General features: G+C 36.3%; 1 protein-coding gene across 1 annotated transcript; it reads right to left on the reverse strand.

Annotated features, from left to right (window-relative positions):
• Nucleotides 1–17,703: 17,703 nt before the first annotated feature.
• Nucleotides 17,704–22,365, reverse strand: LOC104224081 (peroxisomal adenine nucleotide carrier 1). The gene is made up of 5 exons (XM_009775647.2): nucleotides 22,032–22,365; nucleotides 19,653–19,884; nucleotides 18,761–18,907; nucleotides 18,412–18,569; nucleotides 17,704–18,331 (listed from the first exon to the last, which is right to left on the reverse strand). Exons 1-5 carry the CDS (start codon nucleotides 22,172–22,174, stop codon nucleotides 18,061–18,063), a joined length of 951 nt encoding a protein of 316 aa, XP_009773949.1. The 5' UTR covers nucleotides 22,175–22,365; the 3' UTR covers nucleotides 17,704–18,060.
• Between the last annotated feature and the right edge of the window lie 3,534 nt (nucleotides 22,366–25,899).

Here is a 25,899-nt window from a genome sequence, read left to right on the forward strand (position 1 = left end):
GAGAAGTTCCACACTGGGGGAAATCTTTCCTAACAAAGGCGACTCCATACCCAGGGACTCGAACCCGAAATCTCCGGTTAAGGATGAAGGAGTACTTACCGGAGACTACGTCTAGATTTTTCGTGATACGTCTTATACCAATTCTCCTATAAAAGTCTTTTTTATTAAGAAATGAGAGCAAAATAGAATAATATACTAATTGGGACAAAATAAATATGAGGTAGAATATTTTGTTATTTCTTTTCTTGGTATATCTTTCATAGGGTCAAAAGTTCCCTATTTATAAAAGTACAAATTCATTCACTAGTTATAAGTTAATGTACTTCTTAATTGAGTACATGAATACAAAGTACGCTAAATGGACGTACAAATGCATTCATCTCACTCACATGCATTCATCTCATTTATAACACTCCCCTTTGGATGTCCATATAAAAGATAATGTACCTCGTTAAAACCTTACTAGAAAAACTCAGTGGAAAAAAGCCTAGGATAGCTTGAGCTGTATGCATAATGCCACCCAATAAAAGGATATCCCGTTTCATATACTCCAATAATTCTTCCCGTATCTGGACAAGATGAAGGAAAAAGAGTACACATATCTTGTAATACGCATTGAGTGCTGCCTCATTAAAAACCTTACTAGGAAAACCCACTTGGGACAAAACCTTGGTTAAGGGAAAAATAGTACATCGCGTATTATACTCTCCTTGACGAAAGCTTTATTTGATATATTGGAGATGACACATTCCAATCTTATGTCTCAGCTTCTCAAAGGTTGATGTTGTCAATGCCTTAGTGAATAAATCTGCTAGATTGTCACTTGAACGGATTTATTGAATATTTATCTCACCATTTTGCTGAAGATCGTGTGTGAAAAAGAACTTTTAGTGAAATGTGCTTTGTTCTGTCTCCTTTGATATATCCTCCTTTAAGTTGAGCTATGCAAGTAACATTGTCTTCATACAATATCGTTGGAATCTTTATTTTTAAAGAAAGACCACACAATTGTTGAATATGTTGAGTCACTGATCTCAACCATACACATTTTCAACTAGCTTCATGAATAACTATTATCTATGCATGATTGGAAGATGTAGCAACTAAAGTTTGTTTTATTTAACGCCATGAAATAGTTGTACCCCCACAAGTAAATAGATAGCCTGTTTGAGATTAGGCTTTATGTGGGTCAGACAAATAACCTGCATCTGCATAACCAATCAATTGTGAATCAGATTCATACGAATAAAATAATCCCATATCAATAGTCCCTCGGAGGTATCTAAAAATATGCTTAACAACATTTCAGTGTCTTGTTGTTGGAAAGGAACTAAATCTTGCTAATAAACTTACTGCAAAAGTTATATCTGGTCGAGTATTATTTGCAAGATACATTAGTACCCCAATTGCACTAAGATATGGAGTTTCAGCACTAAGAAACTCTCCATCATTTTTATGAGGTCAGAATGGATCTTTATTTATATCAAGTGATCTCACAACCATCGGGGTACTCCATCTTTCATATGCTCAATTTGTAGACCAAGACAAAATTTTGTCTTTCCAAGATCTTTCATTTCAAACTCTTTCTTCAAACAATCTACTGCTTTTGGAAGTTCCCCAGGAGTTCCAATGATATTTAGATCATCAACATACACAACGATTATAACAAATTCAGATCTAGACCTTATTATAAATACACAAGGACAAATTGGATCATTCTTACACCCTTCTTTCAGCAAATACTCACTCAGGCGATTATACCACATTCGCCCTGATTGTTTCAATCCATATAAGGATTTTTGAAGCTTTATTGAACAAGTTTCCCGAAAACTTTTATTAGTTTCAGGAACTTTAAGCCCTTCGGGGATTTTTATATAAATTTCGTTATCTAATGTGCCATACAAATAGGCTGTGAAAACATTCATTTGACGCATATCAAGTTTTTCATGGGCTACCAAATTTATAAGATACCTGAAAATGATTGCATCCACCACAGGAGAATATGTCTCCATATAATCAATGTCAGGTCTTTGCGAAAATCCTTGTGCCACAAGTCGTGCTTTATATCTAACGACTTCATTTTTATCATTTTGTTTTCGCACAAAAACTCATTTGTATCCCACTGGCTTTATTCCTTCAGGTGTTTGGGCTATACGTCTGAATACTTTACGTTTTTCAAGTGACGCTAATTCTGCTTGGATAATATCTTTCCATTTTGGCCAATCATTTCTCTGTCGATATTCATTGACAAATCTTGGTTCAAGATCCTCATCTTGTTGCATTATTTCAATAGCAACATTATAAGCAAAAATATTATCGACAATAATATTATTTCGGTCCCACCTTTTTGCCGTAGAGACATAACTTATTCAGATCTCTTCATTCTTATTATTCAAGTACCTGGACCTCCTCTGAGGTCTTATCATTTGTTATGTCACAGGCTCTTTTTGAGAAATTGCCTCCATATTATAATTTCCTAGATCATTTGCTCCTTTTCGCTATTTTTATCTTTGGAATCAATTAGTCTACCACGTTTCAAGCGTGGCTTAGACTCATTTGTATTTATAGATTGTCCAACCAGGACATCAATTCGAATAGGAGCATTAGCAGTTGGAATATGTGATTTAGTCACCCTTGGTAGGTTAGTGAATGCATCTGTTAGTTGATTTGCAATATTTTGCAAATAAATTATCTTTTGAACCTCATGTTCACATTGCTTTGTTCGAGGATCTAAATGAGATAGTGATAATGTATTCCAATCTATCTCCTTTTGCAATTTTTTATTTTCTCCCCCCAATATTGGGTATACTAATTCATCAAAATGGAAATCAACAAATCCTGCCGTAAATAAATCTCCAATCATAGGTTCCAAATATTTTATAATTGTATTGGGAAAAATTGAATTTATATATGTTGAGACACGTGGACTGGTCAAATAGTCAAAGAATTATAATTAGTCAAGAGGCACGGACAGCAATAGAAACGAGCCAAGGCAAAGGAAGAGGCACGGGAGGATATTTGAAGGATTCAGCGCCCGTACCTATTTAGATCATTTATCAAAAGGAACGAATCTGACCATAATAAAGAGCGCAAATACGGAATTCGACAGGCATTAAATACTAGATACGTTAGAGAATTTGTATTAATTACAATGATTGTGTAACGTAGCATTCAATGTCTTTAATTATTCATAATAGCCTCATTATGATTTGAAGGAAACACATATCTTCAAGATACCTATAAAAGGGAGGTATCTAGTCACTTGTAAGAAAAAGACACAATTGAAATATACTTTGATTCACTTGTTTTTCTCCTGATTACATTCTGGTTACTCCAAATTACTCTCTTTTACATATTCTATTGATTATCAGTAACCCGCGTTCTTCTAAATTCTAGCTTTGACTGAAATTCTATTTTTTGGTTAAACAAATTTGTTCTGTTGCCGGAAATCTGATAATCTATTTTCTTTTCACTTGACCTTCCTTATTACATCAATTATGTCGAATAACAATGACAACACCCCAGGAAACCAAGAGAACCAACAAAATCAGGGAGGCCCACTGAATATTAACATTCAAGTTCCTACTCCACAGGACTCTCCACGGCAATCTCATGAGGGTACTCCTGATGGATCTCAAATAAATGAGTATGCTCAATTTGAAAATGCTGAAGCTGTTGATGAAGCTTTGCAGAATTAATTACTGTTCAGGCCAACAAAGTTGTTTAGGCGTTTGTTAACCAGTTACCTGTTGCAACACCCACACCTTCTCCAAATAATAACGCTATGGAAAACCCTCGTTCCGGGCTTGTTAACTCAGGCAGTGGTGGAACCCCCAGTAAATCGCAGGAGAGAGAACTAGGTAATGTAATTAATTCTGATTTACAAAATTTAGTACTAACCTTGCAGAAACAGCTCAAGGAGCAAAGTGAACGCATAGAGCAGATACCCGGGGTGCCGCCCATAATCAAAGGGGTAGACATGGACAGATATTCGCAACAACCCTGGAAGCTGAGTGTTGCCCCACTCCCAATTCCAAAAAAGTTCAAAATGCCTGATATTTCAAAGTATGATGGAATAACAGACCCACAGGACCACGTGACTGCATTCACAACGGGCGTAAAAGGCAATGATTTGACTAAGCAGGAGATCGAATCGGTATTAGTCAAGAAATTTGGTGAAACACTCACCAAAGGAGCACTAACATGGTATTCCCTTTTACCTAAAAGTTCTATAAATTCTTTTGCTGAGCTTGCAGATTCTTTCATCAAAGCACACTCGGGAGCCCAAAAAGTGGAAAAAAGAATGGAGGATATTTTCAAAGTTAAGCAAGGAGATTCAGAATTGCTTAGAGAATTCGTGGACAGATTTCAACGCGAAAGAATGACATTGTCGCGTGTACCTGATAACTGGGCAGCTATAACTTTCACAAGCAATCTGAATGAAAAAAGCTTGGAAGTTACGAGGAGACTCAAGGAAAGCCTTCGAGAATTTCCAGCTACAACGTGGAACGATGTTTATAACAGGTATAGCACGAAGTTGAGGATTGAGAAAGATACTGTTCCCCGATTTCAAAAAGAAGAAAGTATACATTCAAGACGTGCAGAGAACGAAAAAAGACCCGGTAAAAACAGGTACGAGCCCTATATGGAAACTGAGGGGAAAGACTCACGGTCAAAATAGGATAATCAAAGGCACGATCACAAATCAAGAAACAGAGAATCAGGTTCTTCATCAAGATTTAGGAACGAGTGAAACAACTATGAATCACGGGATGATGATAGAAATTTAAAAGTGAGATTCGGAGGTTACAACTTCAACGTCAGCACCTCTGAGCTCGTAGCTGTTTTGAAAAGCATGAGAGATAAGGTTCGATGGCCAAAGGAAATGAAATCGAATCCAAACAGGCGCAATCTTAACTATTGGTGCGAGTTCTATAATGATCACGAGCATAAAACAGCAGATTGCAGATTTTTACAAAGTGAAGTTGATCATTTATTAAAACAAGGATATCTTATAGAGTTGTTCAGCGAGAAAGGCAAGCAAGCTTACATGAAGAACCGGCAGGAGCCTCCAAAACCACGTTCTCCCAAAAGAACTGTTAACGTTATAAGTGGGGGTGAAAACATTAATGGTGTGTCGTATACTGCAGCTAACAAAACTTCCAAAATAACTATTACACAAGGGAAACGGGTGCGGCATGTTCTAGAAGAAGGCAATATTACATTCAATGATGCAGATACAGATGGCATATTAATCCCTCATAACGATGTACTGGAAATATCTTTAATTGTGCATGATACTAATGTGAAACTAGTTTTAATTGATTCAGGTAGTTCCGTGAACATTATTTTGCTAAGAGTGCTACTTGAGATGCAAGCTGAAGATGGAGTAATACCAAAGCACATACTCTATCTGAATTTGATAATTCCAGTGTCATCACAAAAGGAGAAGTAACACTCACCACTTTTGCTGAAGGGGTCGTCAAAGATACAAAATTCCAGGTAGTAGACATGGAGATGGCTTATAACATGATTCTGGGGAGACCATGGATCCATGAAATGGATGATGTTCCTTCAACCTTGCATCAAGTTATCAAATTCCCATCGCCATGGGGAATTTGTCAAATTCGCGGAGATCAACATACGTCCAGGGCTATTAACTCCGTTGCAGATAAAAGCACGAGAAGTGGAGGCAAATAGCAATCACAAAAGGCAGTTGAGGACACCACAACACAAACCTCAACTGAAAAAGCGCGAACAGATGTAGACTCAAGACCTGATACCATTCAAGAACCAGAAGAGAATGAAGATATCAAAACAACGATAGAGGAATTAGAACCTATCGTGTTATTCACTCATTGGCCGGATAAAAAAGTCTATATCGGAGCTAATCTTGAGCAAGGAATGAAAGGTAAGTTAATAGAATTTTTGAAAACTAACATGGACTGCTTTGCTTGGTCCCACTCCGACATGACAGGAATACCACCGGAGGTGATGATTCATAAACTAAATGAAGATCCGTCATATCCTCCTGTGAAGCAAAAGAAAAGAAAGTAGGGAACTTTCAAGAATGAGGTGATTCAAGAAGAAGTCCAAAAATTGCTAAAAATTGGTTCCATTCGAGAGGTAAAATATCCTAACTGGTTAGCCAATACTGTTGTGGTTCCAAAGAAAAACGGTAAGTGGCAGGTTTGTGTAGATTATACAAATCTTAACAAAGCCTGCCCTAAAGATTCTTTTCCACTACCACACATAGATCAATTGATTGATGCAACTGCAGGTCACGAATTGTTAAGTTTTTTAGATGCATATTCAGGTTATAATCAGATTAAAATGGATCTGGCAGATGAAGAAAAAACTTCATTCATAACAGACAGGGGGACTTATTGTTATAAAGTAATGCCCTTTGGTCTAAAGAATGCAGATGCAACGTATCAGAGGTTAGTTACCAAAATGTTTCAGGAATATTTAGGAAAGACAATGGAAGTATATATAGATGATATGCTTGTTAAAACTCAGTACTCAAAAAATCACATATCACACTTATCTAACACATTTTCAATTTTGCGTAAATTTAATATGAAGTTAAATCCCGAAAAATGTGCATTTGGCGTTGCATCAGGCAAGTTTTTGGGTTTTCTTGTTTCTAACCGTGGAATTAAAGTAAATCCTGCACAGATTAAAGCCATTGAGGAAATCCCTAACATACTTTCAAACAAGAAAGAAGTTCAATGATTATCAGGGAGAATTACGGCATTGGGAAGATTCATCTCTAAATCATCAGAGAAGTGTTTTAAATTCTTCTCAGCTCTTAAGAAGTAGGATCATTTTGAATGGAATGAGGAATGTCAACAAGCACTTAGGAATTTGAAAACGTACTTATCAAATCCACCTTTGTTGGCAAAACCAAAGGCTGAGGAAAAACTACTCCTCTACCTTGCTGTTTCGGAGGTGGCGGTAAGTGTTGTTTTGGTCTGAGAAGAGCAAAGTAAACAATCACCTATCTATTACGTAAGTAAATCTTTGTTAGATGCAGAAACAAGGTATCCTCAGTTAGAAAAACTTGCACTTGCGTTAATCATGGCATCTAGAAAGTTAAGACCTTACTTTCAATGTCATCCTATCGTTGTGGTAACTACCTACCCTTTACGTAACATATTACATAAGTATGAGTTATCAGGTAGGTTAGCTAAGTGGGCAATAGAGTTAAGTGAATACAAAATTGCATACCAACCTAGAACTGCTATAAAATCGCAAGTATTAGCTGATTTCGTGGCTGATTTTAGTCAGGGAATACAGTTAGAAGCAGAAAAAGAATTACAGGTGTTCAATGGAGCCAACCCAGGAACTTGGACTTTATTCACTGATGGCTTATCTAACGTAAGAAGAGCAGGTTTGGGGATAGTATTGGTACCACCTACGGGTGAAATCATTCGGCAAGCTATTAAATGTCATTCCATAACTAACAATGAGGCAGAATATGAGGCTATGATTGCAAGTTTAGAACTGGCACGGGAACTTGGCATAAATCAGATTATAATCAAGAGTGATTCACAACTCGTAGTTAATCAAATGTTGGGGACTTATACAGCCAGGGAAGCAAGGATGCAACAGTACTTAGAAAAGGTACGGGAATTGATAAAACAATTTCAAGATTGGAAGATTAGACAAATACCCAGGGACGAAAATCTTGAAGCAGACGCCCTGGCAAATCTCGCATCAGCGGCCGACGTGGCAAACGATGCAAATGCCTCAGTGATACATTTATTTCATTCAGTTCTTGATCCTGATGCGAATGAGGTAAATTTTAATAATTTAATCTGGGATTGGAGGAACGAAATTGTTGCTTTTTTGCAGTATGGAACCATCCCTGATGACAAGAAAAAGGCTTATGCGTTTCGAAGGTAGGCTGCTCGGTACTGCTTAAAACAAGGCATTCTATATCGTAAAATGTTTGGTGGACCCTTAGCAAGATACCTTGGACCTTCGCAAACAGAGTATGTAATAAGAGAAATACACGAGGGTCATTGCGGGAATCACGCAGGTGGAAGATCACTAGTAAGAACCTTAATTAGGGCAGGTTATTACTGGCCTAAAATGGAAGAGGAGGCAGAAAGTTTCGTAGCCAAATGTGATAAATGCCAGAGGTACGGTAACAATATGCATAGACCTGCGGAATTAATACATCTGGTCATTGTGCCATGGCCATTTATGAAATGAGGAATGGTTATCTTAAGACCATTACCGCAAGCAAAAGGGCAGGTAAAATTTTTGCTTGTTCTCACTGATTATTTTACTAAATGGGTAGAGGCAGGTGCATTCAAACAGGTGCGAGAAAAGGAGGTCAGAGACTTTATTTGGAGGAATATCATATGTCTATTCGGCGTACCAAAGGAGATCGTATGTGATAATGGTCCTCAGTTTATTGGAGCTCAGATCACGGAATTTTTTCAAAGCTGGCAAATTAAAAGGATTACATCAACACCCTATCATCCGGTGGGTAATGGACAGGCAGAATCAACGAACAAAGTCATTATCAACAATTTAAAGAAACGACTAGAGGAATCAAAAGGAAACTGGCCTGAAGTGTTACCTGGAGTTTTATGGGCTTATCGCACAACTGCAAAAACAAGTATAGGGGAAACACCGTTCTCATTGGTTTATGGAGCTGAGGCTTTAATTCCAGTTGAGATAGGGGAACCAAGTACACGGTTCACACAGGCGACACAAGATTCTAATGACGAGGAGATGCGGGTCAACCTGGATTTACTCGAGGGGCGGAGAGAAGCTGCTTTAATAAGAATGGCAGCACAAAAACAAGTCATAGAACGATACTACAATAGAAAAGCACGCCTCAGGTTCTTCAAAATTGGGGACTTCGTGCTTAAAAAGGTTTTTCAGTCTACAAAGGTAGCTAACACAGGGAAATTAAGTCCAACATGGGAAGGACCCTACAGAGTGCGTGATGTTGCAGGAAAAGGAGCATATGAACTGGAGACAATGGATGGTGAGATAATACCTTCACATTTGAATACTGTTCATTTAAAGAGATACTATTTCTAAGGAAAATCTACGGTCAGGTATAACCATTTTAAATCTCATTTTTGAATTGTTAAAATTTTACTAACGATTTTAGATGATAGGCAAAATGCTAACCCATACTAAATGATGAGTCACGACCTGCAAGGCACATGGAGTAACCTAAAATTTCTGGCCTAGGGTTACAATTATTCTGATAGAAATGCAAACGGGTTATGCAGTCTTCATCTATAATCGTCCCTCCAAGTCCCGTATGTTTTTCCTTTTCAGGAAAAGGACCAAATGAGAGTAACTATCAAGTGCTCGAGGCTTCATACTTCAATACTCAAACACTTGGGGGACTACATAATATACACGAACATGTGTATAAAGAAGGCAAAAGAAGATTAAGGAAAAATCAAGCCTGGAAGAGTCAAGTGCAGAGTAAAACTCATAAAGCCATGAGCTAAGGCCAAAGAAAAACCTCACTATAGTTAGGATAAAGGCTATGTACTAAAACGGGTTATAAGGAAAAACCCCGTATCTATTATTCTTCTTTTAAATCTGTTACAAGAAAAACATTTACAAGAAAGTTATAGATGTAATTCAAATACATGTAAAGTTTTATTCGGAACTAGACAAGGTTCAAAAATAAAAACTTGTCCAAGTTATTTCAGAGAAACATGTGTATTCCTATTTCTTTTGTCGTATGATAATACCATTATGAAGTTGAGACGTTTTATTCATTAAGTATTGGAATATAAAAGGGCCCTCTTTTATAAAACTCATGTTTAAATTAATCATGAGGTTAACAAAAACATTTTTCGGAAAACAAAATTCAAATTATTCTGTAAGACCTTAAAAATAAAGGCGAGAATAAAGCAAGCAGAAGTTTAAGATAAAAAACTTCTTAATATGTAAAAAAAAAAATTAAGACTAAGTTCGAACTTAGTTAAAAAACTACGAAATTGTTTAGATTACCCCATTAAAAGACTTGGGGACTGACGTTCCTAAAATCAACCCTCAAATGAAGTTAAGGGTTAGATTACAATCTTCCAAAAACAAAACAAAAATAAAATCATTTAAATGATTAAAACTGGTCACTGAGAAGTTTGTGGTATTGAGGCAGGAACGTCGATAGCAGCAGGCTCAATTTGGGCAGGTGCATTAGCAGGTGCGGCTTCAACTTGACTTGCAGCAACGGGCTCGATCGGGTTTGAAATAGTCATGATACCCGTATCAGCTTCAACATTCATAAGAGCTTTAGCCACAGGAATTTCATCCACAGGAGAAGGGAAGTCCTGAGTCTGTTGAGCCTTTTCAATGGTTTCATTGATTTTAGCTAACTCTAACTCCAGGTTGAAGTTTTCTTGGCCAGCTTCAAGTAGGGTATCACGACGGGAATTCAAAAAAGTCCAACTTGCCTCAACAACAGATTTTTCTTCAAGGATCTCATAATCCTTTTCCCAAGCAGCGATCTCATTTTTTAGCTCTTCATTTTCAGCCAAGGCGGAGCTGTGGGAAGCTTGAAGAGAGGCGTGGGAGCATTCTAAAGCACGCACCTTATCAGCAGATATTCTGAGGTCTTCTTGTGCTTGAGTCAAATTTTGCACAAGCTCCCCAGAGTAAACTTCCTTTTGATTTAAAAGAGCCTTTAATTCTCTGATCTCTTCACTAGCTTTAGATAGCTGCTCTGAGAAGGAGGACTCGAGACGCTCTTTGTCTTTCTCTGCTTGGTGTGAAGAAGCTTTTGTAACCGCTAATTCTGAAGTTAAAGCCCGTACTCGCTGCTCTAAGGTATTCTTGTTCTCTTGTAAGCTCTCTATATCAAGCTGAGCACTATCAGATTACCCCTTCCAATTGGTTGCTTCCAATTGAGAGTCGCATGCTATTTTCTCCAAAGGAGCAATTCTTTTCATCAACTCTGTGCCAATGAGATTAGCCTAAAAAAGAAAAGAGAAGAAATAAGAATCTCAAATATGAAAAAATTTTGCAAAGTAAAAGAGGGAGAGAAGGAAAATACCTTCAGAGTGGCATGCACGATATCATTCATTAAAGTCAAGGAACTGTGGCTCTCCAGCTTTGCTTTTTCAATTGGGCCAATAAGAGGCTCCAACCATATATCCACCTGACCTGATTTTCTCAAAAGGCTATTCTCAGCAGGAATTTCAATAGTTACCCGCCTTATAGCGGCACTCCAACTTGAAGAGCCCGTTTCAGTATGATGAACTATAGGGGGGAATAGCCAAAGGAGGAGCTGGAGAAGAGGTAAGAGCAGTAGAAGGAGGAACGGAAATAGCTGGGGCCGATAAAGAAGGAATCACAGGCACGGGTAATGAAAAAGATGATAAAGGTACTTCGTCTAAAACAGGCCCGACATCTTCACGACCAAATCCACTGACAAAAAGTTGGTCGATAGACTCACGAGTATCGTAGGGAGTGACGTCGTCATCAGGAATTATTATTGGGATTTCAACAAGTTCGGTAAAAGAAACCGAGACTTCAGCTTCGTCATCGGAAACAATGCGTCTCCTAACTCGTGGCCTCGTTACCAACAGACTCTCATTTTCCTCTTCTTCAGAATTTTCCTCTTCAGCAGCCTTCCTTTTCGCAGAAGAGGAACCCAAGACTATTTCTCGGGCTCTCTCTAGAGAGATACGGGTTCCCGGAGGAGTACGAGTCCCCGAAGAGACACGAGAGGCTGTAACTACTTCAGCAGTAACCCCTTGAATAGCAAATCCTGACAAAAAGAAGGATAAAAGTTAAAACAATAAAGGAGAATATAGGCACGAAAAGAACAAAATGTGAACTCTTACCATGAGTCTTAACCTTCCAACCAAAGCGGTTAGAAAGTGTTTTCCAAGATCTACCGTCCATCGGCGCGATCTTCAGCAATTTATCTACCCAACCACGGAAATTGGGAACATCCCCCATAACTCCCATAGTTGCTAAAAAAACAAGGGGGGGGGGGGTAAAATTAGAAAAGCTGATAAACTTGAAAGAAGAAGGTACGAGAGGGATAAAAGACCTACGTGCAAAATTCCACTTGTCAGGGAAGGGAACATTATCTTCACCCACTAAACCAACAGTGGGGGCAGCAACAAATTGGGCATACCAACCCCAATCCTTGTCATCTTCAGAGCTTACCAAAACTCTCTTACTCCTGGCTACTATTGTAAAAATACCATTACGAAAAAGCCTAGGTGAGTAAAGATGAATCAAGTGAGGGAAAGTAAAAGGAGCTTCAGCTCTAGTGGCTAAATGCCTTAAATAGGCAACTGCCCTCCATATGATTGAACCAATTTGACCCAAGCAGACATTGAAGAAATGACAAAATTCAAGAATGACTGGGTCAATTGTGGGTCTAAACCCTAAAGTAAAAGGGTAAGTGTAAACAAAAGAGAACCCCGTTAATTAGGAAGTAATTATCTGATTTGGATTAGGGATAATAATGGGAAAATCATTACTCCAATGACAGTCCTTACGAACCACATGAGTCAAAACCTCTGTAATTTGAGTAAGGTAAGCATCGACAGATCTAATGCGGAAACTTGGTTTCTAAGAGATTCCCTGTCATGGTAAAAAGACAATTCTGAAGGGACTATCTCATCTACTAAAGGTTCGCGTAAAGGTTCAGAATGATCTTTACCCCTAGAAGAAGATTTTTGAGAAAGGGAACCTCTGGTTCTAGAGGAAGGACCAGAACCAGAAGAAGGCATAGACGAACTACCTCCTCGAGTAGATCCTAAACTACGAAGTCTACCTCCCCTTCTGTGCCTAACAGGGGTATTAGGGAAGGAGTCAATAATGGAAACTCTCTCAGGGTTAGGGCTTGGAGAAGACATATCGAAGAGGAATGATCTAAGGAAGAAATCAACAAAGATTTGGAGAAATAAGTGTTCAATAAGCTTTATGTGATAAAAGACAAAGGAAAAAAATATATTTATACCGATAAGCAACCGCAAAAGGTAAAAGTGCAGAGGTGGAAAGACCATAATTATGATAACTGGCACTTCGTAAATAGTGGAACCGTAAAAACCTTGAAAAAGGCTGCAGGGCCAATGGAAAATTGACACGTGCATGAAATATTAAATGGAAGTGACAATTGAAGCGTTAATTTTGTCATAGCATTAATGGTGACAAAAATTCTTGTTTTAATGAAATCCACTTCCCAAATATTCAATTGATGAATAAATGGAAAGTGGGGGGACTATCTGTTTTGGGAAAATTGAATTTATATATGTTGAGACACGTTGACTGATCAAATAGTCAAAGAATTATAATTAGTCAAGAGGCACGAGTAGCAATAGAAACGAGTCAAGGCAAAGGAAGAGGTACGGGAGGATATTTGAAGGATTCAACGCCCGTACCTATTTAGATCATTTATCAAAAGGAACGGATCTGACCATAATAAAGAGCACAGATACGGAATTCGACAGGCATTAAATACCAGATACGTTAGAGAATTTGTATTGATTACAATGATTGTGTAACGTAGCATTCAATGTCTTTAATTATTCATAATAGCCTCATTATGATTTGAAGGAAACACATATCTTCAAGATACCTATAAAAGGGAGGTATCTAGTCACTTGTAAGAAAACGACACAATTGAAATATACTTTGATTCACTTGTTTTTCTCCTGATTACATTCTGGTTACTCCAAATTACTCTCTTCTACATATTCTATTGATTATCAGTAACCCGCGTTCTTCTAAATTCTAGCTTTGACTGAAATATTATTTTTTGGTTAAACAATAATAGAAGGAGATTCATACCCAACATATATCCCCAATCTTCTTTGCGGTCCCATCTTTGTGCGTTGTGGTGGAGCAATTGGAACATATACTGCACATCCAAATATTTTAAGATGGGAAATATTTGGCTCCTGACCAAGAGCCAATTGTATTGGGGAGACTTTGTGATAACTTGTAGGTCTGATCCGCGCAAGAGCTGCTCCATGCAAAATAGCATGGCCCCACGCTGAAATGGAAAGTTTTGTTCTCATAAGCATTGGTCTAGCAATTAATTGGAGATGTTTGATCAATGATTCTGCTAGACCATTTTGAGTATGAACATGAGCAACTGGATGCTCAATTGCTATCCTAGTTGATATGCAATAATCATTAAAGGCCTAGGACATAAATTCACCAGCATTATCAAGACGAAGTGTCTTAATTGCATAATCTGGAAACTGTGTTCTTAATCTTATTAATTGAGCTAGTAACCTCGCAAAGGCCAAATTGCGGGTTGATAACAAGCACACATGTGACCATCTTGTATATGCATCTATCAAAACAATAATATCTAAATGGTCCACATGGAGGGTGTATGGACCCACATATATCACCCTGTATACGTTCCAAAAATGTAGGAGATTCAACTCCAACTTTAATTACTGATGGTCTAATAATCAGTTTTCCTTGAGAACATGCAGCACAAGAGAATTCTTTAGTTTGAAGAATCTTCTGGTTCTTCAATGAATGATCATGTGAATTCTCAATTATTTTGCGCATCATATTATAACCGGGATGGCCCAACCAGTCATGCCAAATAATAAAATCATTAGTAAATTTCTTGTTTACTATGGCATGTGATTCAACTACACTATTAGTGTAGTATAATCCGGAGGAAAATGCGAGAAACACATACTTCTTTTCCGCTTTTATTGTAGTAATATAAAGGTATTCAACCTTCCCTTTATTGGTAGTCTCAATATGATAGTCATTTTGGCGAATATCTTTGAAACTCAACAAGTTTCTTTGAGACCTACTACAATATAATGCATCATTAACAGCCAATATAGTTCCTCATGGTAGTAATACAGTCGCTCTTCTAGAGCCCTCAATTAATTTTGTACTACCAAATATTCTAATTATATTGGCTTCTTTCATAATTAATAAGAGAAATATCTCTTATCTTTTATATGGTGTGCGTTGTAGCACTACTAAAAGACATATTTCTTCTTTATTATTCATACAACCAACTGAAGACTGGGAAGTTTTCATATTCTTCAAGAAGAAAAAAAATACATCATAAGTAATATTGAAAATTTTAAGAACAAAAGAAACTATATTTATGAAATTAAATACCAACAACATAAAAAGTTTTATTCAAAATATGAACTTCATAAAAAGAAATACATTTATTCTTATAATTTTTCCCAATAATAAGTCTTCAGTTATGATGCTCAAAGAAGTCTCTAGCTTCTAAATGAGTAATATTTGCAAGACTTTCAAAAATATCATTTTTATAAGCAAGGTTTGCATCAACTTTATCATGATTATTCATAGGGCCCGCCTCAACATCATTTTGAAAAGTCAAGTAAGTCTCAACTTTATTTTGTTTCCCTTTTATAGATGCTTGATAAAGTTTGACAAAATGTTCAAGTGTACGACAAATTCGTGCCCAATAACTTTTTATACCACTTCGGTGGCAAACTTTACCTTTGCCTTTTGAAGGATTACTCTGAGAACCCTTATTGTTCTCTTGTTTATAATGATCACCACCATGGCGATTATTATTTTGCCACTTGCCACGCTCACGTATATTTATACGACCACGATAATTATTTTATCTTTTTTTAGACTTTGGATCAATCATTCCCAGATTCGCTTCTGGCAATGGAGCTGATCCAGTGGGGCGAGCTTCATGATTTTTCATTAAAAGGGCATTATATTGTTCAGCCACCAAAAGACATGAAATTAACTCAGAATATTTCTTAAAGCCCTTTTCACGGTATTGCTGCTGTAACACCATATTTGAGGCATGAAAACTGGAAAGAGTCTTTTCCAGCATGTCCTCATCATTCATAGGTTCCCCACATCATTTTAGTTGGGAAATTATTCTATATACAACAGAATTATATTCACTTATGGTCTTATAATATTGTAGCCTTAAGTGCATCCACTCACGACGAGCTCTTGGCAATACCATGGCCTTTAGGTGGTCATATCGTTCCTTTAAACTAGTCCATAATTGAAATGGATCTTTCAAGGTTAAATATTCACTTTTTAACCCTTCATCGAGATGATGGCGAAGGAAAATTATGTCTTTCGCCTTATCCTGACTTGATGCTTCATTTCCTCACCATGACCTTTAGCGTCAAGGTGAATTTCAGCATCAAGTACTCATGGTAAATAGTTATTTTCAGAGATGTCAAGTGCCATAAATTCAAGCTTTGACAAATTCGACATAGTGAAAACTATCATAGAAATAAGTGAATTAGAATGACAAGAATTATTATCAATGAAAAATTTAGTGCAGTACATAATTGTGTATTAATATTCTATATGTATATTTATCAAACAAATAATTATGTGCATTGCGATGATAAAGTAGTGTTTAATATTACCCACAAAAACTTTAGACATGTAACTATATTTTCATAGAATAAATAAGTTGAAGTAATATGTACTATTATAATTTTGTTCTACTTAGAATACGTTTCAATAAGCTAAGTAGGTATAAAACTAGATGATATCAATTCTGACAAGTTTCAACATTCAATACGATACATCTAATAGTTAAGTTGTTAATTTTAAAGTCATTAATTAGTTTGTACACTTAGGTGATAAATTTATTGAATGCACATTTAAACCTTTTGAAAATTTTACAAGAATTTCTTCTAAATGCATATTCTGTTAGAATATTTGGATATGGGCTTAATTAGTCTAATTATTTTAATTCAATTTTAATACTTATTTATTTATGTGTATGACTAAACTTCTTCGTAGTAGTTTATATAATGAAATAACAATTTAACTGAAACTTATTGTTTTCATACCAATGCAATTATTATAATCATATTCAAAACAAGTTATGCATATGGTAATTAAATTGCATGTTAAAGAAGATCCTAACAGAAACATTATAAACATAGGAATGTATACCTAAATCGGAAAAGAAACTGACTACCTCTTTTAGGAAGAAGATAAAATTCGGATGAAGCAGATAACCTCAGTTGGTTAGAACCTCGTGCTAATAACGTATTAAGAAATGAGAGCAAAATAGAATAATATATTAATTGAGATAAAATAAATATGAGGGAGAATATTTTGTTATTTCTTTTCTTGGTATATCTTTCATAGGGTCAAAAGTTCCCTATTTATAATGGTACAAATTCATTCACTAGTTATAAGTTAATGTACTTCTTAATTGAATACATGAATACAAAGTACGTTAAATGGACATACAAATGTATTCATCTCACTCACATGCATTCATCTCATTTATAACATTTTTCCTCTTTTTTTTTTTTTTTTGTGGAAAACAATATGGAGAACTGGGAAGTTTCAAAAATAAATAGAATGTTGTAAGAGTTTTGATGGAAAAACGTGCAAAAGCTATAATATATTATCTAGAGCTGGTTTTATTGATGAAATGTATATGGGTAAATTTTTGTTTAACAAATTAAAAGAGTCTTAAACAAACTCTCCTTTGAAAGTCAGTTTTGTTTGGAAAATAAAATGTTTTGAGTTTTTCTTTGATTAATTTGAAGATTAAGTACACGCATATAGAATTTCGTAAACTTGTGATTGTATTTTTCAAAACGGAAATGACTAGTTTTCCATAAAACCAACTACAGTTTTTCATCCTCATATATCCACGAGTTTTAAAAAAGGAAAAAATAAATATAAAATTATCCCCTTGTATACCACGATGAACTTTGAGGAATTAGTTCATTCAGTTTAAACAACAGATCCAAGTTCATATTGAGAAACCAACTAAATAGGGAATAAGAAAATCAAATGTTGATTGTTTCTCTCCTACATTATTGAATAAACAAATGTTTCTTGTCAGATTATTCTCTTCTAATAAGTCTGAAAACTATCATCATATTGTCTTAAATTCAATCATTTGCTCGAGATCTTGCTGCTTGTAATCACATTTGTTGTATGCTCTGGACCTGAATACTGGTTAATAATGAATCTTCTCCACCGTTGAAGCTAAATACTTCGATTGCAACAATCTTTCTTCTGATTTCTCATCAAAGCCATTATCCGCAGATACTTCAGCACAGTTGATCACAAGTAAACGATTTATGTACTTTTTAGCCTTCTCTGCCTGATTAGTAGAATTCTCCTAAGTGCAAGTATGAGGACCCAAGTTGAGGCGGAGATCTTTTCCTTTATCATTAGAAGCAATGCTGAACTTAACACTGTTTTGAGGATTTGAGCATGTAATCCCTTGAAGAAACCCAAGATACCTTCTTTCTTCCAGATAGAGCATATGACACCACTGATTGTCTTACTTGATTTTGGTTCAGCCTTCTTATCCTCGTCGTCCGCTGCTTGAATCATGACCTTACACCTGATTTCAGGTTCATGTTAAAAGGCTTACATTGGATTTGAAATGACGCGAATCCATGATAAAATACAAAAGAGATTCACCTGATGGCTGGATAGGTTAGAACTGTGGCTATGCTCTTTGACAGCGCACCTAATGCAAAAGCTGAGAATGCAGAAAGTACAACAGGCGATGCATCTTTTTCTGTCGTCTTCTCCTTACCTTTCAGCAAGTGTTGTTTAAGTTGATCAAAAACTGTATACTGCATCACATAAACATCTATTTTATCAAATCCCAACATTACTTAGTTGAAAAAAAAAACTGTGCTTCACATATATTGACATTACTTGAATTAACAGCGTTTCAAGTAATCCAATCAAATTTGTATAAACTAATTCAACTATAGTTACTTATTCAATTTACAAGAAAGTAATTCTAAAGAATATTAAATACCTGAATGGCAGGGTTGGATGTCAACAGTAAAGAAATTCCAAGGCCATCAAATGCTTCACTCCAACTACCTTCTGTAAGTGTTTTCCAGAGGCCTTTCGATTTACCAAAGGCACTTGTCTGCATCCTTGAGGAAGCAGTATCTAGTGGCTACAGAAGAATATCAAATAACTTAGCATCAGAATCCAATTGAGCAACGTGATTCTCGGTTACATGAGATTATATTATATAGTATGCTTTTGGCTAGCGAATATCCATGCAATTCTGATGATAAAGAAGTGGAAAAAGAGCTATGGACATTGAGCAATGAGTTTTTGGCTCTTGCACCTACAGTCTTCCATTTTTAAATTCTATCGCACAGAAAACCCTTACCATAAGTCACCCTTACCATAAGTCATGAGTTTATATCATACCATGACCATGGATTAGACATCAGAGATATTTAGTGTTTAGATGGAAACAATCTAAAATTGAGAGAGTTGCACTAATTCTTTTGCATACAGCAGCAGTAATGAGCAAGCAACCTGGAAAGTTGCTCCACTAATATTTTACCGGTCTATGTGCCAGCACTACGAATAGGAGGAGTAAAATGTGCACTACACAAAACTAGTTTCAATGTCCCAACAATTTCTTCTTAGTTCCTTCCCATTTGGGAAAAAAAAACAGATCAGCATTACTGTTAGCCATATTAAACAGACACCAAGCTTGCTTGTCCCTCAAGAAGCATTTGCACTTGTTCATAATAATAAGCCTCAAGCTCACTTGTAGGTCCTACTTCCTCACAACATACACGTGATGAAAAAAAAGGTAGAGCTTCAACACTACTCTTTTTCTTTTTCCATTAAATCTTTAACAAGAAACTAATCAACTTGAAGGCGATTTACGAACTGCTTACCTGAGTTGCTAGGGCCGTACAAGCGCCAGCTGCAGCTGCAATTATCAGATTGGCTCTTGTTCCAATGGATTTGGCACCACTTCTCTCCAAATAGAGTCTCTTAAAGTAGCTATATCCATAGAAATATACAAACTGGGCAATGAAAGATTGCAAGTTCTTGGTTCCCAGACCTTGGTACAGTGACAGTACCTTACCCCTTGATATTGCCTCCAGCAAAACATCAGAGAGATTCCTGCAGAAGGAGAAAATGAATCAGCGACAAATTTAACGTCAGAAAAAGTATAGTACTCGAAGTTCTAACATACATATGGACGAGGTACCGGAGAAGAAACTATATATCAAATATCAATGGATGTGCGGTGTGCGAATTTCAGATGTGCTGTCACTTTCATGAGATAAATAATTGAAAAAGGGGACACTGTTAAAGAAACTAAGAGCATCTCGTACTAGACTTCATTATAAAATCCAAGCCTTTAAAGGAGTGGTCCATCATATAAAATTAGGAAAAGATTTCTTCCTTGCCACCAAGAGAATGAAACATCAGTTGGTTGACAACATCATTTTGATAACCGAGTAGTACGTAATCAGGGATTCAACCGTGTCCCTTTAGGCAGGACTCAGTACATTAGACTCGCAAGTTAACTTATCAATCAATCAGAGAAAAACAAAATTAAAAAGTTCTGAGGTTTTAAGCTCAATGGCGATTTTCTCATCCATATTAATAAATAAATTGTTCAAGTAGATAATCTCTAACCCAAAATATTTATCTTTGACAAAGTGATAATGCTGACACCCTGAGAAATAGTGTTAAAAGTTTTATCTTTGACAAAGTGATAATGCTGATACCCTGAGGAATAGTGTTATTACATGAGGCAAAGGGACCGGACCAAAATTTCCAAGTCTATATACCATGCACTTCATTTGCACGAAAATATACAGGATATTTTAATCCTCATACTAAAGGTTGTAAAATAAAAGAGATGACGACCACCCCACACACACACAAAAAAATAAATTAAATTAACCTTTATTTTACAGTTCAAAGTAATGGTCTACAACCTATAAAAGCCTCTCTAGTGACCCTGAACAGGAGGAGGTATAGCAACCTGTTAATCCTTCTAATATAAGCAGAATATGCAGTAGAAAGCTCCTGCATTGTTTGGCCTACCAGATATTGGAAAATTTTCTTAATCTGGCTAACGAAAGATTGGTTTGGATTGGACTTCTGCAGATCAAGCATCATAGTCACACTGCTTTTTGTACAATAATGACCAAATCTTCTTGCCTGGAAATTCTAAAGTCGAGAAACCTATATGAAGGCAATACCACAATTCCTCACCATTCCAAACAAGTTTCACAAGAGAATACAACATTAGAAGAACAGTAAAATCTTTTAAGGATCCTGGGATCAACAAAAGATATGCAACATATGTAATTATGACTAATAAGGTTAATATAAATAGTGCCAACAGCACAACCAATCTCTCACATTATGAACACGGACCACTGACTCTTACTCGTCAAGAGAAAATGAAGACCGACTCTTATCAATGCAATTCTTCAGAAGAAAAAAAAGCAGACAAATATTCATATCTGTATTTGAAATATTCGCTAAGATAACCAGGTAAACTGAAGCTTTGCAATGGACTTGTCCTTTTACTCAAGCCCTTAGTCTTGAGAGTTGAGACGACACAGTTCTTACAGAAATTTCTCTCTTTTTCTCTTCTAAGAAGTCATTTCTTACAGATGATTTCTCACTATCCTACCCTCTGAGATGCAGTAAATAATGTTACAAATTTTAAGAAAAGGAACAAGTCATTTTTTTACATTAACTCTGATAACTTAGGAAATCCTGAATCATCCATTTATTTCTCTGTAAAACTCAAATACTGGAAACTCTCTTTTTCTTCGTGAAAGAGAAATGCTGCAGAAAGAAAGCCTTTTTCAGCCAAAAGGCAAGAATATAACAAGATAATTTGAAGAACAAACTCTTAATAAAGGTGAATATGTAATTAAGCAATGGCAGCTTTTCCATAATCGAAATTCACTTTTACTCTTGAGTACTAGATTTGGCCACATGAATTTCAATTGACCCGTTAACTAAAACTAAAACACGAATCTGATTCATAAGTCCCTTTTAAAGATCCAAACTTTGATTACCAATCAAGGATTCCCATTGATCCAGTCCCACCCCTTCACAAAAAAATTCATACTCCTTTAATTCAAAAAAAGCGTTGTAGAAAAAGAGGGTCCCATTCAGAAAAAACAACCAAAAAGGTGATCAAACAACAAAAGAATCCAAAAAAGGAAAAAAGAGAGAATTCCATGATCAGATGATCAGAGACATAGGAAGTAATCGGGTGAAGAAATCAAGAGAACCTGTATTTACGGAGACCATGAGCTTGAACCTCAGCTTGGTACTTAGCTTTACAGGTATCAAGAGGGTACAAGATAGTAGTGCTAACTAGAGCTCCTATGGCTCCAGAAGTCGCCTCTGATATGGATTCCAGATCACCTGACATCTCTCTTTCTCTCTCTTCCTTCAACTATATAATCAAGAATTCTATTTACCGCATCACAATTATCAAAAACCCAACTTTATAGTACTACTACTTGAGCACGGATCATTTAACAAACGCGGAAATTCCAACATCTAATAAGTCATTGTCTTATAGGGAGAAAAGTAGGCGGCTTTGTACGCGAATTTGGTTTCCTGCGTTATGAAATACTATGAATTAGCCCAAAGTGTGATTACACGGTGGGTGTGTGTGGGGTCGAGGATGGGTCTTCTTGGGATGTGTAATACATGATATATTAAAAATGACCTTAGTTCATATAAAATATGATGATAATAATAATAATAAAACTAAAAAATTTAGCTCCTATGTGTTTACAATATAAATGCATTTTATACTAGTTATACAATTTTACCCTGTCGTAATAAATTATTATCTGTTTATTTATTAAATTAAAAAATTTATTTTGCAAAAAATTACTTATTTGTAATTATATATTACGTGATAAAAACTTGCCAATAAATAGTTAAGTAGTTGATCTCGGTTGGAAAATGATTTTGGTTTTTTGCGTTGTTTACATTTTCCACGTGACATATCCTAAAGGTGGACTGGAATTGGTGATGGGGTCCGTCTTCGCTACGCGACTCCTTTGACCTTGGCTTGCCAAAAGGGACTTCCTAGTTTCCTCTTCGTGCCCGTTTGGGAAACTTCTTCGTAATTTTTATTTGTAGGGAAATTTATTTATTTGATTTAGACATTTTTTCACAAAATCTGCAGAATTTTATAGGATATGTTTTCTTTTGTTTTTGGGGAAAGGGTCAAATTTGTCCCTTTACTATGCGAAAAGAATAAACTTTACCCTTCGTTATAATATCAGTTTGAAGATACCCCTAATATTATAGAAGTAGATCAAATATGCCCCTCTTCCATTAAAGTTGTCCAAGGTGGACGCTCAATAACGTGTGGCACTAACACGTAGGTGAGGTGGACACATGACATGCCACCTCACCCCTAACCCATTTTACCCCTCCCTCCTCCTCCTTCCACCACTGCATTGCAAGATAAATTGTCCATTGTTCAAGTTTTTTTATATCATCTCTGAACCTATCTCAGGTGACCAAAAGGCAGACTTCTTACCATTCTTTGACCAGGTTTGGTTAGCGTCCATATAGCTGATGTTCCAACTAAAACCAGTGTCATCAACACCTATTAAATGTAGTTTTCTTTTGTCCAATAACTTCTCAACTAGATTCAAAATTTCCCTGTGGCAATTGAACTTTTTGTTTTTAAATTGGCAACCGAGAATCGAGAAAACAACTTTGTCCAAAACGTTGTAACTCAAATCTTTAAAGCAGTCGTGAATGTCTAATGAATAAAAGTTTAATGTTCTTCCCCAAGAAAAAGTCATTACCCCGATTACGAATCAAGAAATAAATAGCTGCTGAGAGATTATCACGTCACTGTCGAAATCGGGTTCGTCCATTATATGACTAGCCAAGGTTGAAACGTGAAGGTCAAAGCTCGAGCTCGGATTATATCGCACCAAGGTGCGAAGTTAAATCGTTGAGCTCGTGACTCCAGGACAGAACAAGATCGAGGGAACTTTGTCGACCCAATTAACGGAAGGCCGAAATATCCGGGATTGGTTGGAGATCACGGCGGAAATCTCGGCACGTATCAAGGAAAGGCTGATCAATTAGCAAATCACGAGATTGATTACCTTTTATAGAATTGTATCAAGAGTATGACTCCCCTACTATATAAAGGGAGGTTTGATCTTTGTAATACGCAACAAAAAGCAATACACTGTTATTTCTAGCTCTTATCATCTTGTTATTCTTTTCTTACATCAGTTGAGGCATTTCTTGGTTCGAGAGTGATCAAACTCAAAGGTCAAGGCTGTTCAATTTGTGTGGTTTACGTTTATTCTCTTATCATCAATTTCAATATTAATCTATTTTCTTAATTTGTATCAAGTTATATCAAGTATCCTTAAAACCGCGTATAAATTCAATTGTTATCCAATTTTAAGGGTAAAGAATTTGGGCGTCTATCACGGGGCTAAAGGTAATAGTGATTACATGGTACAAACTTTCATAACACACACTATTTTACACTTGTTCTTTGAAGTATCTTTGATTCCAGGACCAAAATGTCGAACTCGCAATCAACATCCCTACACGTTGACAATGATTTCGGCCACCACGGTGAAAAATGATAACATAGCACTAGGGAACAACGTACCCCCGATTGGCCTTGATGGAATTTCAGCTGTATATCCAATCGATGTCAGCTCACATATAGCCGTCAACGCAAATTTGGCCGTCGATCCCAAGGGCAGCGTCCGTGGGGATGTTTGATCAGCCGCTCAAAGCATACATGGTGGCGAAGATGGCGGGATCAGCCTGCGGGTGATCTTCGAAATGTTGCAAGCTCAACAGGCAGCGATAGCCCAGCTCCAAAATCAGAATCACCCACCGAGTAGGATCGAGCCCGAGCTGCCCCAAGAAGTTATCCACGGGGTCAAATCGCTTTTGTTATAGCCCGCATTTTTGTAAGTTAAAGTTTCGTCGTAAGTTAATCGACGTAAAGTTTGAGAATGAGATTATTTTGACATTACAAGCATTATGCTATTTCAAACAAGTGATCAGTAAATTCGTGAAGGTGAGAGGTAAGCAAATCGAAGAAATTGAATTTCGTCGAAGTTTGACATTTTGGATAAAATACGGCCCAAGCTAAAATACTCGGTATTTATGGACTAGTGCCATACAAATTACTACATGACCATGATAGTAAGGTGTATAAAGTATGTGAAAAGTGAGTAGTATTTTACGTAAGTGAAAATAATTCTTAATTATGTGGATAATTGGTTAATTATTGGGTAATTGTGCATTACCTAGTTAATTAATAATTAGTAGTGAATTAATTGAAGTCTTTGGATAAAGACTAAAGTAAAACATGGCAGCAAGCCACTTCTTAGACAATGACTCTTAGTCATTTTAGATAGGTGGCAACCTAACATGATTAATTACAAGGCACTTCCCTTCTCATAGTTTCAATACAATCAGATGTGAGCTTTTGTAAAGTTAGCAACGTGATTTCTTTCAAAGTTCTTACCAAATTCCTACAAAAACACATATGGAATTCTTGGTTGTTTCCATTGTTTGGTCTCTTAAATAATAATATAACTTGGAGAAAATGAAGGAAGTTATGGCATTCTTGCTACTTTAATATTGACCCGCAATGTTTGGTGATTAGCACAACAAAAGACTTCTTTAAAATCTCAAGATTGAAGATGGTCATATTCATTAAATGACGGGTGAGCTTCAGCAAACTTTGTACAAGATCCGATTATGCGTGAGAAGTAATTCTAAGAAAGCACGGTACAATCTTTCTCAAGAATATCATGCGAATTTTTCCTACTCCGATCTCGTCGTTACGTGATTTGTTACAATGGACATATATAAAAGGGATTGTCAAGAGAATCAGCTAAGGTATGTTAAGGCTATTCCTTCTTTCTTTTGGCATAATCTGCATGACACAAACGAAATGAGCAAATGCGCAATTTCCATAAATGATTCTATTCGTAGAAATATTAGAGATGTTTATGTTCTTAATTCCCCATGTGTCATATTATTCAATCATTTGTTTATGGGTCTCAGAAAAATACGTTAGTTGAAAAAAAAGTTTACTTTATGATATTACTCAAAGGCATAATGGTCTTATGATAT

The sequence above is a fragment of the Nicotiana sylvestris genome, chromosome 1 (assembly GCF_000393655.2).
Source record: "Nicotiana sylvestris chromosome 1, ASM39365v2, whole genome shotgun sequence".
Classification (NCBI taxonomy): Eukaryota; Viridiplantae; Streptophyta; class Magnoliopsida; order Solanales; family Solanaceae; genus Nicotiana; species Nicotiana sylvestris.